General features: G+C 39.6%; 1 protein-coding gene across 1 annotated transcript in view; it reads right to left on the reverse strand.

The window, feature by feature from the left end:
- LOC139124875 (transient receptor potential cation channel subfamily M member-like 2) overlaps positions 1-14,569 on the reverse strand; it is a 74,217-nt gene that overhangs the window by 43,605 nt on the left and 16,043 nt on the right. The window contains exon 3 of the mRNA XM_070690978.1: positions 13,642-13,767. Coding sequence (XP_070547079.1) covers positions 13,642-13,767 — 126 coding nt within the window. The remainder of the gene's footprint in view (positions 1-13,641; positions 13,768-14,569) is intronic.

Raw genomic sequence — 14,569 nt, forward strand, 5'->3', positions numbered from 1 at the left:
TCATGATGCAAGTTGCAACCGACGTCTTGGAATGCACAGCCACAAATCAACGTAAGCTTGTTTTTGCATATTCCGTGGAAGGTTTGCAATGTCATTGATTTAAACCGGACTTGTTTTTTCCTCAAAGCATATCGGTTAGCTTGAACCATTTTTAAGTATAATACATGCGTTTGAGTATTGTTGGAAAAACTGAAAATTTCTTTGACATACCCGCTACACACATCATGACCATGGACGGGTGCACCAGCGAAAATTGATAGCACTGCTATTAATGATCATTGCCAAGGATGTAACAAATTAGCCTTCAATTTCATTTTATCACGCTGAACTGATGTGTTTTTGTCCATTTTGTATGTTATCGTGTTTGTATGGCTTTTCACCACCGCAAATGAATGTGTTTCCTCGAAATCGTCCGTGCACGGTGTATAATCAAATGCGTTTCCACTGTGTCTGCTGGTCAGCGACGAGGAGCTTTTCTAAGAGTAGCCTGAGTACAGGTCTGTGTGTTCCCGGCGTTATACGGCCTCCACCACTAGCTAGCCCTGCAACGGTCTATGGAGATAACTGGGGTTGTTGCAGCGAGATTCAAAATGGCGATCCCCGTGGGTAAACAACTTGTCGAGTACGTTATGTTTCAGAAAACGAGCGGTTTTGGATGTTAGAAGTTAATCGCATCTTTCCTTGGGTCGGTTAGGAGGTAAAGGTAGGCAGGGAAAGGATTTTGCCCCGATAGAGCTGAATTTTGGCCAAACCAGACCGCGTTTTCGTTGCGGTCCTCATCCGGACCGCAGAGACCCCAGTTATCTCCATAGACCATTGCAGGGCTGTGGCGGATAACTCCGGGAACACACTGTACGCAGGGTTATTCTGAGAGGTGGATCATGGATGCATCGTCCGGTGTACGTCGTCCGTAGTCTTGCCATTGTCCATCCTGAACGGAAAGATGGCAATCATTTAAAATTTGTCATCCTTCAGTTCACAGGAAAATTGCATTTAATAACCCTTTGTCATTATTGTATTGGACGGAGACACCAACAAATAGCTGCAACAAGAGCTATTGCCACAGTAAAGAGATGCCCATTTTACCAGAAAATGTGAGTACAACTGCACATTTGTTTCACGCTAGCTTTCTGTGTGATTTTCAGGCAAACTGACTTGCCACAGCTTATTTGCAGATATCCTCATGCCATTCTTTCAATAACAAACATAGACTGTTTCATGGATGATATTTCTTGTTTATGTTGATAATAACCTCAAACTGGCAACTTAGATGATTTAATACAGACACATACCTCACAAATCCTTTGGCCAAAATGATGTAATGGTTGATTCTGTTATTCAAGGCAAATTTATGTTTCCACAGCATAATTTGAACTTGGGTCCTTCAACATTGCTGACACAAATTTTGTGAGCCATCTTGTCACTCACGACAAGTAAATATTAAAGTGATTCATTTTCAGCAAATAACTTCCTGTACAAATGTGACTTTTGACTTCCACTTACCGGTAATAGATAATTATTTGTTTCTTTTTCAACAGATTGTCCAGGACATAATATACTTGATACAGAAAATGCCTTCAGCTCCACAAATTAACAATGGATTCTCTGTGTACAATGTGTAAGCAGAATGAAGACTGCCCTCAGATATGGAATTCAAAAAACTGATATAAAAGGTGATCAAGTATCGTTATGTGCAGTGATAATAATATTACATCAGGCATGAATGTTCCTCATATTTCCACATATTACACTAAAACTTTGGGTTTTGTTTAAATTTTAGCTGTTATTACAATGTACATTATCTTTGTCGTGGTCACACAACAGACAGACATGTTTAAACTTTATTGTTATAATCAATCATAAGAGGGGAGCCACTTGCTTGCACCTAGTTTATGATATTGAATCTTAGTCTGTGTTATCAAAACATAATTTGCCATTTCCCTTATTTTTAAACAGGCATCATACATCTTTGGTTCTCAAGAGTGTCTTTGGTGGAAAAACTGCAGTTGGAAAAATGGTAACAATTGTGACGTAAGTATTGCTTGTTGAAAAAATTTGTTACTGTGATTCAGTACAAACTAGTCAAGGCACATAATGTGCCTTGACTAGTTTGCTCTGACATTAGCTGTAAGTTTTAGCAATTTTCAATCTTCATTGTGTGTACAAACTGCAGTTTTGATAGCTATATAACAGTCTCTTGAATACCAGTGTTCTGCTTGACAATGTACTGTGTACATGCTTAACAACCATTGTTATTGTTGACAAATGAATTATATTCCAGACTGAAATTAGATTTTTAACAATAACCGTGCTATACACATATGAACTGGATTGATAATGTATGTTAGACATTCATCATGCCTTAAGAAGTAGAACAAGAAACTGCAGTATATACACACAACAAAACTACTTGGAAATTGCTAATGGCTACAGCTGATGGAGTTTTCATCATGCTGGATTTATAATTTCTGTCTGATTCAGTACAACGAAGTCCGTGTAACCCTACACTGGAAATCTCTCACAGCCCTGTTACATTCTGAGGGCTGGTTCAGGGATGTGCACATACCTGTACCAGCTCTGAGAAGCTACAGAGACTACCAGCTATTAAAATAATATCCTCAGTATAGTATAGTCAGAAAAATAAGTAGCACAGCTGCATTTCACATCCATGTACCTAGTGTGTCAACAGTCCTGTACAATAGTTTTGCAAATAGTACATGTAACATGGGTTTGAAAAAATGAGCTTGAAAATTTGCTTCGAAATCAACCTTGTAGAAGCAATGTGTACAGTTCTGTAATAGGGAAATTCCAACATAACTGGTACATGAATGTCTGCATAGGCACAATTGCATTGTGTGTTTACAATAAGGCTGGTACAGGGAGGTAAGCTTTTATATGACCAGGGTAAAAAGGGGCTGAAAATTTCAACAGGGCTAGCTGGTATGTGGATGTGTTCATCACTGTGCCTCAAATGCTGAACACAGGTCCTGGTACAGGGAGGTGATCAGCACTTCTGGTACATGCATATAGTGCTAGGCACGTCACATACCTACAGCACACATTCCTATCAGGGATGTGTATAAAATTACCCCTGCTACAGTGTTGTCAGGTACATCGGTGGTAGACAGAGTGCTCGTCAAAGCTGTGCTAGGATGTTCTACAAGGACATGGCCATGTCAAATCTGCATTTGTCAATTTGTTTCAAGATAATTAGATATTATTCCCTAATATTTTTCTTCGTTCAGCGAAGGAAAATACAAGTGACATAATGACCGCATCACCACGAGTCGAAGACAAGTGGTGACACGGTCATAAGTCACGAGTATTTTCACTATGATGGCTGTTGCATAGCCAGAGTGATAAAATGCTTTCTCAAAGTCTTTCCAACTTCTTTGCAAGTCTCAAAAGCACATTGCACTGTGACTCTAATATATCTTGCCTTGCAATATATTCATTTTGATATTCTGGATTTGAAATTCATTATCTTGACATTCAAACCATAGTTTTACACGTTTTTTTGCCAGTGCAGTGATGCAGCAAGGCCTATGACATTGACAATAACTTGTAAGAGCTATCTTTTTCATGCTAAGAGACTTTACCCAGAGTAGTCATGTCAGATTATTGGTGCAACAAGAAAGACTTGATAATAGTGTACCTGTAGTCAAATATGTGTTTAAGAACATGACTGTACTTAGAGTGCTACCAATGAACATTTTAATATACTTGTACAAATTCCCTAAATATACCAGTAGATAGGCCTTGCCCTCATTGTACTAGTAGCTTGGCACTGAGTATTTTACCATGATCTAATCTTTTGCCTCAAATTGTAAATGTTTACATCTTTTATATTCCAGGATACTGGAAAACTCCGAGGAAGAGATGCAAAGCAGCAGCCCTGTTTAGGTATGCTCGTCTATGAAGGAGCAAGCAGTTTGTGTTGTTTCTTGAAGGTGTAATATTCTGCAGCATGGAAAGAGACAATGTTATGCTGGGTTTGCTTAGTTATCTAGGGTTTCAAAGTTTAACTACATCAGATGTCTGAAAGGAACTTGTCAATTTGTAGAGTACTTCTGGCTTGAAAATGCGGGATGTGTGTGAACTAAATGTGCTGACAATTATGAGTGGTCTGTAATGCACAGGGGATTTCCCAGTGAAACAGCTAGCAATTTTGCATCAGATGCATTAGGTAAACTTTATAACATCAAGTTATGTTATCAGTATGATCTTACAAGTAGCATTCATAAGAATGTCATTTTCTGTGAGTATACCCTTGTAAGTATTAGATTTAATTATGTTTGCAACAATTACTGTTTCATTTCTTGTAAATTGCAATAAATGTTAATGTGAAATTAATTTTGATGATGATTGTTGTTGTTGTTTATTTAATGTAGCTTGCATGCAGGATTTCTAACTATTTCAGCTGTTGTTTGTGTTTCAGATGTTTTACAATCCTGCTTTGTGTAGCTCCATCACATAGAGGACCCAATAGGCCATTCCATGGGATGATAATCCTCCTCTGTGTCTACAAAATTTGAAGACATCCAATTTAAATTTGAAGTATGGTCAGAAATAATTATCCCTCCCCCCTCCCCTCTCCCCCGGCAATATGGCTAATATTGAACTGGTTTGTCAGCAAGCCATACAAAGCTCTAGAGTGGCATGTCTGCAAGCCAGCTTGTAATGGCTTGTTGGTAAACCAGAGGAATCCGTATAGTGGCTTGCTTGTAAACCAGAATTAGTCAGAAATTGGTTTGTTGGTAAGCCACATTGCAGTAATATTGGCTTATCTTCAAACCAGATGGAACCAGAATTGGCTTATTGTTGAGCCAGAGAAATGTGGTTTTGGTTTACAAATAAGCCACTGTTCAGCATTATCTGGTATATGGGCAAGCCACAGTATCTTAAACATGGCTTGCTAGCAAGCCTAGTTCATATAAGAGTGGATTGCCTGTAAACCATTGTTCAGTACTAACTGGCTTACTGGCAAGCTGAAGTGATCATTTGCTTGGCGTGTATATATGCCATATCAAAAACAAAACTGGCATGCACAGAAACCAGACTTGGCATGCCAGAAAGCTAAATATAAGCCAAAATTCACAACTCGAAACAATCCGTTTACTGACAAACAAGCCGGTTTATTTTTGGCTTGAATTTAGCTGGCCGGCAAACCAGAAAAATTTGCAGTGTACTGTCTTGTTCCTCTTTACCATGGCCATCACTGTTCTGTTGTGAGCTACTGTGAGTATCAATAACGTTTTCATCAGAAAAGTCCGTGACGTTATGACCATCAACATTATCAGCCATTGTTGATTCGGTTTGGAGTGATTGTTGACAATCACGCTGAACATGTCCCTTTTGACCACACTTGAAACATTTCATTTCTTCAGTTGAAAGATAAATTCTGTATCTTTTACCTTCGTGTTCGACCGTTAAAGGTCCTTCCCATGTACCGTGGAAGTCGGCATCGATCAGCACTAAAGCTTGTCTTCGAAAGGATCGTACATGTCTCAATTGTTCACTTTTGCATCCGAGAGGAATCGTTTTGATTTTACTCACCAGTTTACCAAAAGGAAGGAGTTCACTTTCAATCACATGATTGGGAATAAACGGTGGAACCCCTGATACCATGACTTTTGACGCTGGTTTCACAACAGGCTCAACTTGAATCGTGTAGCCGTTCAGTTCAAAACCATTCACACACACGTTTTCCACCCAGGTAACTGAGTTGAAATAAACGATAACTGAACCGTAAACTCTTGAAGCAGCAATAATATTCTGTGGACCAGTAATCGATGAAATGGCCTGTAAATACTGTTCAAACGGAGACTCCTTCCATGGATTCACACTTGACACCATGTTTCCTCGTGAGGCCGGCAAACGTAGCTAAGGGACTGGACACAAATTACGGGGGGGGGGGGTGGGCCGGTGTTTTTTGGGGGTGGGTCGCCATTTTTCGCGCAAGCATTTTTGAAGATCATAAAATTTGTGGCAAGCCTATGGGGGAGGGTCACCTTTTTTCATGCATCAAAGCTGAAATTGCATGTGCACGTTATGGAATACTGAAATAGTGGAAATAACACCTAGAAGCGGTTGAATGTTTGGACACTCAAGGAAAGTATGTAAAAGTGAATCAATGTCATTACAGAGAGAACAGTTGGCATCTGAACGGAAACCAGCACGGAACAAAAAAGAACTAGTTTGATAGGCTCCGTGCATAATGCGCCATTGTAATCCCCTTCTTTCTTTATGATGAGATCACAATAACATGAGCAAAGTTTGGTTTGATAGAATGTGGAATGCTCAAAATGTCCCTCCAGATGGTGTCTAATCTGTCTGGTAAACATGCATAATGATGAACCATTATCAAGTACTTGTAAATTGCACCTTTTTCTATTTTACACAGAAAATAATTGTGCTCTGTAGAATGTTGCAGCTGAAAAGAATACACAGTATCTGGCGCATTGTGTGGATTGTTGTTACAAAAATGATTTTCAATGACGGATTTCAAACGAATAGAATAGCCTTGTAAACACATTGTAAAGACATAGAAATAATACGCTGTGAATGAATCGCAACTCTATCACACAAATCTGAAGAAGTTAACCAACGATTTTCCACAGTATTGAAAAGATCACCTATAGTGGTAACTTGAGCGTTGACAAAGGCTGGTACAGTAAAAGGAGACTTATGAACGGGATGCATAATAAGTGGGTGTGAAAAAGAGGCTCTTTAAGAATGTCAGGAACACTCAGTGGGATTCCTTTACGAATTTTGTCAACAGAATTCCAACAATGTAATAAATCACGATGAAAAGCAGGAATAGCAGCATTACAAAAATCAATGTCAGTCGTGAGAAGTAACTGTTTGTCATAATTGAGACCACCAACTCTTCTAAAATAAAAATCTATGAAATAATACGACGGATGATGAACATCCTGATACAAATACTTTTGAATGTAACTGAGACGTAAAGAAATACAACGAGTTTTAAGATGAATAAGGCCTTGGCCACCTTGAATGAGAGGCAAGTACAGTGTTTCCGAAGGAATCCAATGGCGTCCTTGCCAGAAAAATCTCAGAAAAGGTTTGAAGGAAATTGTTTGATCATCGGGAGTTGTACAAGTCAATCTGTGAAGTAATTTTGATGCAATCAGCTGATTAATGACTAAAACACGACCTCTGTAAGACGTGCCAGGTGCAAAAGACGACCAAAATTTCACCTTGTTTTCAGTGATGTTCACTAATTCAGACCAATTTTTCAGACAATAATTATTTGAGTTACCAACATACACACCGAGCAGTTTTAACACTGTTGAGTTCCATTTGACATTTAATGCCGCCAACTACCAGCCAAGAGACCTTCAGATTTCTTTAGGTTAACTTTTGCACTAGATGCATTTTTATACAACTCAAGAGTGGACTTTAAGTTTCTAAAATCTTCATTTCTAGTAATAAAAACTTCAACCTCGTCGGCATATGCAGAACGGCATGTAGGAATAGGAGCTTCTGGTATTATCAATCCCCTTATGTTACTGTTATTCCTAATCTTGTCTAAAAATGGTTCTAAGGCAATCACATAAAGTTGACCAGAAAGTGAGCAACCTTGACGAATCCCACGATTAATTGAAATAGGAGCGGTAATGGAACTATTTATCTTTAAAAATGACTGAATATCTGTGTAGAGTGTTTTAATGTTATTAATAAAGCGGGGGCCAAAACCAAAAGAATTCAGTTTTAAAAAGGTAATCATGACTGACACGGTCAAAAGCCTTTTCCTGGTCTAGAGCAACAATACCCAGAGGTGAGTTTGTGTCATTGGCATAGAAAATACTATCTTGCAATAAATTCACATTATCAAATATGTGACGATTTGGAATAGAGCAGGACTGATCAACATGAATTATTTGGAAAGGACATTACGTAAACGAATTGAGAGAGCTTTCGTGACAATTTTATAGTCGCTACATAACAAGCTAATGGGTCTCCAGTTCTTGACTAAAGTGTTGTCTCCAGCTTTCGGGTGAAGACTAAGCACTGCTCTCCGACAAGAAATAGGAAGATGATCATTACGAAAACACTCAATGAAAACTTTATGAAGGTCTTGACCAATAATAGACCAGAATGTTTTGTAAAATTCATCAGGCAAACCATCCATACCTGGAGTACGGTCAGTTGAAAGTTGCTTAACAGCAAAGTAAGTTCATCAGAGTAATTTCACCATCAAGGTAATCACGGTCCTCCTCGTTCAATTGTACTAAATTGTCGTGAATTGCAGACTGAGCGTCAACGTCAACATGTTCAGCAGAATAAAGCTCCTTGTAGAAATTGTAAAAAATGTCACGAATTTCATCGGGATTTTCTGTTGTTGAGCCGTCATCACGTTTCATGTTAATAGTGGGTTTTGATCTTCCCCGCTCTCGTTCAAGAGAATAGAAAAAACTATTCGAAACATCACTATGCGTAAGTAATTGGTGACGAGATCGTACAGCTGCGCCTTTGCTCTCCAGGTCTACCAACTGAGCCAGAGAACTTTTCTTTTGCTGGTATTCATCGAAGAGACTTTTGTCTTCATGTAACTTTTTCTCAAGTTCTCGAATTTCCCTTTCTAGGCGTAATTTATCCCATTTCAGGTTGTACTGGTTCGAAGCACAATACTGCTGAGTTAAAAGTTTAATTTTCCATTTTCCTATCTCCCACCATGTCAACAAATCACAATAGTTATTCTGTCGCTGTCTCCAGTTCAACCAAAAATGCGAAATGATATCTTTATAGAGTTCATGCTTTAAGATACTTGTATTGAGACACCATATCGGGTTGCGATGTTTGACTTCTTTCTGTGTAACTCTTAACTTTACCAATGAATGATCCGAAAAGGTGAGCGCAGAATGATGAATTGAAGCCACCGTGATGCGAGATCTCATCCACTTGTTGATGTAAATCCTGTCAAGACGGGCCTTTTTATCATTTCTGTGCCAGGTGTAATTACGGCTGTCCCCATGATAGTGACGCCAACTGTCAACAAGCCTGTACTTGTGGATTAAATTATTAAAATAGCGAACTGCACACATGTCAGACTCCTTACAATTGATTCTGTCCAATTCTTCATTCAGAGTACAATTAAAGTCTCCACCAAGAATAACTACACTGTCAACATCTAAACTTGATAGCAGATCATTCAGCTTGGTAAAACACCACAACCGTTCATTGGAAGTAGTATGTCCATACACATTAATAATGTTGACTAGGCTGCCATCAACGTTTGCTTGCACATGCAGTAAATGTCCAGGAATTGGTTCTGATGTACGAATGATATCAATTGTAGAGGAGGGTGAAAACAATATAGCGACGCCTGCACTGTTTGTTGAACCATGTGACAAAATACAACGTCCTCTCCAAATCAAAGGCCATACTTTTTCATCACTGGGTATGCTGTGAGTTTCTTGTAAAAGGTAACAAGAAGCCGGATTGGTATGCTTGAGAAAATCAAAAACTTGAAAGCTTTTCATCGAGTCTCGACACCCACGAACATTCAGCGTTACACAGGACAGAGCCATGCATGTAAACAGGATTGAGAGATGCTTCCACATAACGAATATGAATTAAAGTGAAGACTCAATCGCAGTTGACCTACCAGTAGTTCTGATATAGGCCTTGATTTTACGTACCAGTTTGTAGATGCGAGCTCTCGTTGCGCTGCAATGTTCACAGGCTGTGAAGAGCGATATCCCAGCAACATTTTCGCAAGCTCTTTAAAATTGGATGAAAGTCAAACAATCCTGAATAAACTTCTTTGAGTGCTTTGTATTTTCTAAGAAATCTGCGATCGATTGAGTCGATACATCATGGAGAAACGAAGAATCTGAAATGTCCGACAGCACAGATTCATTGTCATCAGTCTCTCTTTGCGATGAATCTTTCAAACTGTCTTCTGTTGACTGGCTTGCAATGCGTTGAGTAGAAAGCGGTGAGAATGATATGCTCTGAGAAACATCTGCAGACATATCCATGTCCATCGATGCATTGGTCTTGTCTGCAATGTCTTGAGAATCCGGAACGAAATCAGAAAGTCCGGAGAGAACAAGCGACGGAGTGCAAGCCGGAGAAGACACCGAAGATTCCGAAGCTTGCGTAAAACAAAGGTCCGGAGAAGGGGGGAAAGGCGATGGAGGGGTTCGTACCCTCTCATCATCAGTAACATCGTCTACCTTTGAAATTCCGTTGTCATTCGTTCTGTCAGTGTTCAAAACAGTTTCTGTATCAATTTCTGAAGCCGGTTCACTTTGAACTATGTCATTTTCGTTATTACAAACCATACTGTCTTGTTCCTCTTTACCATGGCCATCACTGTTCTGTTGTGAGCTACTGTGAGTATCAATAACGTTTTCATCAGAAAAGTCCGTGACGTTATGACCATCAACATTATCAGCCATTGTTGTGTCTTCATTTCCACGTTGACGTACAACTGTGTCGTGATTGAAACAGTCGACGAATCACCACTGATTGGTTCCATCGGACGTTGAACAGATTCATTGTTGTTGGTCGGAATTTTATCACCTCTTTCAAACTGATCGTCGTTAATTACGGTGGTATTGTCTTTTCCTTGCAATGTACAGATGGTTCGTTTTGGAGTGATTGTTGACAGTCACGCTGAACGTGTCCCTTTTGACCGCACTTGAAACATTTCATTTCTTCGGTTGAAAGATAAATTCTGTACCTTTTACCTTCGTACTCTACAGTCAAAGGTCCTTCCCATGTACCGTGGAAGTCGGCATCGATCAGCACTAAAGCTTGTCTTCGAAAGGATCGTACATGTCTCAATTGTTCACTCTTGCATCCGAGAGGAATCGTTTTGATTTTACTCACCAGTTTACCAAAAGTAAGGAGTTCAGTTTCAATCACATGATTGGGAATAAACGGTGGAACCCCTGATACGATGACTTTTGTCGCTGGTTTCACAACAGGCTCAACTTGAATCGTGTAGCCGTTCAGTTCAAAACCATTCACACACACGTTTTCCACCCAGGTAACTGAGTTGAAATAAACGATAACTGAACCGTAAACTCTCGAAGCAGCAATAATATTCTGTGGATCAGTAATCGATGAAATGAATGGCCTGTAAATACTTTTCAACGGAGACTCCTTCCATGGATTCACACTTGACACCATGTTTCCTCGTGAGGCCGCCAAACGTAGCTAAGCGTCCATTGTCAATGAATGGCGCGGCCATCTTGGCCTAGGAAACAGCACACGGAAACCACTGAGGGAATCCGCAAAAATCTCTTCAATCGAAAGTTGAAACACACAAAAAACTTGACAGCAGCAGTCCACAACCGGAGCAAAATCAGATGAAACACCGATGTAAGTCCGGAAAACACTGAAGGACTCAAAACTGTAGCAAAACTCAGAGCACACTACCACGACGTGTACACATGCATAGTAGTAGTAGTAGTAGTACTGTAAATTCCCAATTGAGGCCGCACCTCTAATTGAAGCCGCACCCTGACTTTGAAACATTGTCTTGGTTCATTGTTTGCCCATTTTGGGTTTTTGAATTGTACCATTATAGAAGCCGCACCCCTTCTCTGAGCCCATCATGAAACAATGCATGCTGAAAATCACACCAGCTGGCTTGTGCTAATGATTGACAGGTGTCTTTCTTACAGAAAAAATACCCAATAAAAAGTTCCTTTTTAACACTACTACAATGAACTGCCTATACTGTACTGAATGACCATGGTGGGTGCATATAAACTTGTACACGTTCCGTTTTTGATCATGAGAAAATAAAATTTGACCACAAAACAGTTCACAAAAACATGCCAGTAAGTTACCAAAGGTCATTCACTTGCCTTTATTGCACTATCCGAGTATGAGCCACCGGTTCGGCAAAACAAGACAGCTGTAAATCAAGGGGACCCACGCTATGGACGCTTAATTTATGCTAATTTTATGCACGATTTTTTTCAATACCATTTGATCTTCTATCGCTTTCAAAATCGACTTGCACGTCCAAAGAAATTGATTGTACAATCTCTGAATACAGACGCGACATTTTTGTGAAATTTCAGCGTCCAAAAACCCCTAAACTTGAAACAAAGACATCATGCATGCATGCCATGCATGTCAACATGGCCGACCTTGGTGAGACTATTCTATTTAGGGACGGGGGTCAGCAGGGTCAGTACGTGTCATTTTCCTTACGATGCTGTCAAGGGAACTCCAGTTTCCCATTGTTTTAACATCTTTTAATAGTTTCCTTATTATCTAAAAGGAATTTTACCAAGTTTAACGACCAAATACACTCTCCTAATGTTTCTATATTGGAGTTACACTAGGGTAGGGGCTTTTTATGCGGGTAATTTATTCACGCACTGATTTGCATAACAATAGCGATTGCCCCTGCACTGCTTGGTGAGCATTGAGAAAAATATCGAAACACAGTACGTAATTGAAGCCGCACCGGGACTTCAGTGCGCGATCCCAGGGGTCCCTCAAAAATGTTTCTAATACAAGCCGCGGCTTCAATTAGGAATTTTACGGTAGTATTAGTAGTAGTAGTAGTAGTAGTAGTAGTAGTAGTAGTAGTAGTAGTAGTAGTATAGTAATTAATTGGCGCCGGGTATTTTTACGACGATATATGCACCCATATCGTTGTAATTGTCAATTTTGTGTACTTCAATGACTTAAAAAGAAGGCACTGAAGGAGATAATAACAGTGACATACATTCAATTATTATACATCTTCCAACGAGAACAATAGAATTTTGCGTGCCCTAAAAAAGCCAGACTGAAGAGCCGTACGGAACGCCCGTTCCATAACACGTACTGTTTCAAGGCGCCCCCGTCCCCTGCGGCTGTATCTGCAAGTTCACTGTTGAACGATTATAAGGAACACATTGGACGAGTGCTAGAACATGTCTCGTGCGCGCTCTGTACGTACATGTGAAGTGCACACACGCACTATACAGAACTTGCAGAAGCGCTTCCGAGATAGCGTTCCACACTTGCGCCATAAATCGAAGAAAAATTGTTGACATTGTGCGAAAACGGCAACTACTCTGACAATTTGATTCCCCAGTTACTAATGTAAGATGTATAATAATAAGGTTATCACGAAAATACCGCAAAGGATGCACGAGGACATTGGCGCCGCGTATCGCCCTCCGCTTCGCGTCGGGCGATACGCCGCGCCAATGTCCTCGTGCATCCTATGTGGTATTTTTGTCGTAAACTCATACTATGGACTTCTTTGTTCGTAAGGTGGTAACTTTTAAAGGAAAATACCATTTCCCGTAGAACGTAAAAGCGTCGAAAAAGAAAGAAGACTGGGTAATAAACGTTAAAATGGTTTCATTTACGATATAAATGCATTTTTTTCGAAATCCTCGCCAATCAAAACCAAGGGTTAATTGAAAAGGCAATGCACAAAATCATGTTCCCTATTCATGATTTATGATGCCACTCTTTTCCAATAGCTAGTGACGTCATGATGTCAGGTAGAGTATTATCACTTTCGTCTAAATCTTGATTTTTACCAGGTCAAATTTCTCAACTGCTATTGTTTAAAAAATACTTGGACCTTTATATATGAAGGGTAAACATTTGTCATTCACTCCACTTACACAATAAGAAACAACTTACCGGTGCTGTCTTCTTTTTAAACTTGTCAAACCCTTCAAATTTGATCTCTCCGAACGAATTGGCGTCTTCTTTACCTTTGGCTGTTCTTTGCTGAACATCATTATCTCTGATAAAGTGTAAAATTCTCTGAATCGACCAAAAAAATAAAAAATTAAAAAACATAAAGACGAGTAAATTTTGGTGTCAATCTGAGAAATTCGTAAACGTTGGCGATAGTCCAGTACATTCAGCTTTACTGTAGCACTAGATTGAAGGTATGTGTGTCCCACTTTAATTCTGAATATTAGTACATTGGTGATAACAAGATCATATTTTTAGAGAATTATTGTTGATTTTGTTGTCAACTTTTCAAGCCTTGCTTTGTTATCTCGGGTAATGCTCATTTGTGAGACAAACATGCGTATGTATTGCTGTTGGTTTTTGACAGAAGGTCTATTGTGCCTCGTATATTGAACATCGCGCGTTTCATAGCATTCAAGAGTAACTTGTTGATAGCGCAGAGGGTCGTAGAGTCATCATTTGACAGAATGAAAACCGGCATTACTTTCAAACTAACAACTTTTGGATTTAAACCGACCGAATCGCAATCCCATAGTTGATATTTCTAATGGAAGAGGACATTTTAGAGCATGCTTTAGACGTAGGGTGCTTTTTCTTGTATAACTAAGCATATGGACTGAAGAGGGTCCCAACCCTGAAACTGACAAGATGCAGTCCATCGGAAGGTTGATTGAAAATTGCCGGTTGTCAAGTTGGGACCCTGCTGCATGCTGCACTTGTCATATGATGAACTCGTCCTTGCTTGGTTCTGCATATTTAACTTAATACAGTTATGTAATTAATGATGAAAATAGCAGACGACTGTTTATAGACCCTGAAAAAGTGCAAGCTGTACACAGTGCAATTAACTGAGGCGGCGAGCCTAATA

This window comes from Ptychodera flava, chromosome 3 (genome assembly GCF_041260155.1).
Source record: "Ptychodera flava strain L36383 chromosome 3, AS_Pfla_20210202, whole genome shotgun sequence".
NCBI classification, from domain to species: Eukaryota; Metazoa; Hemichordata; class Enteropneusta; family Ptychoderidae; genus Ptychodera; species Ptychodera flava.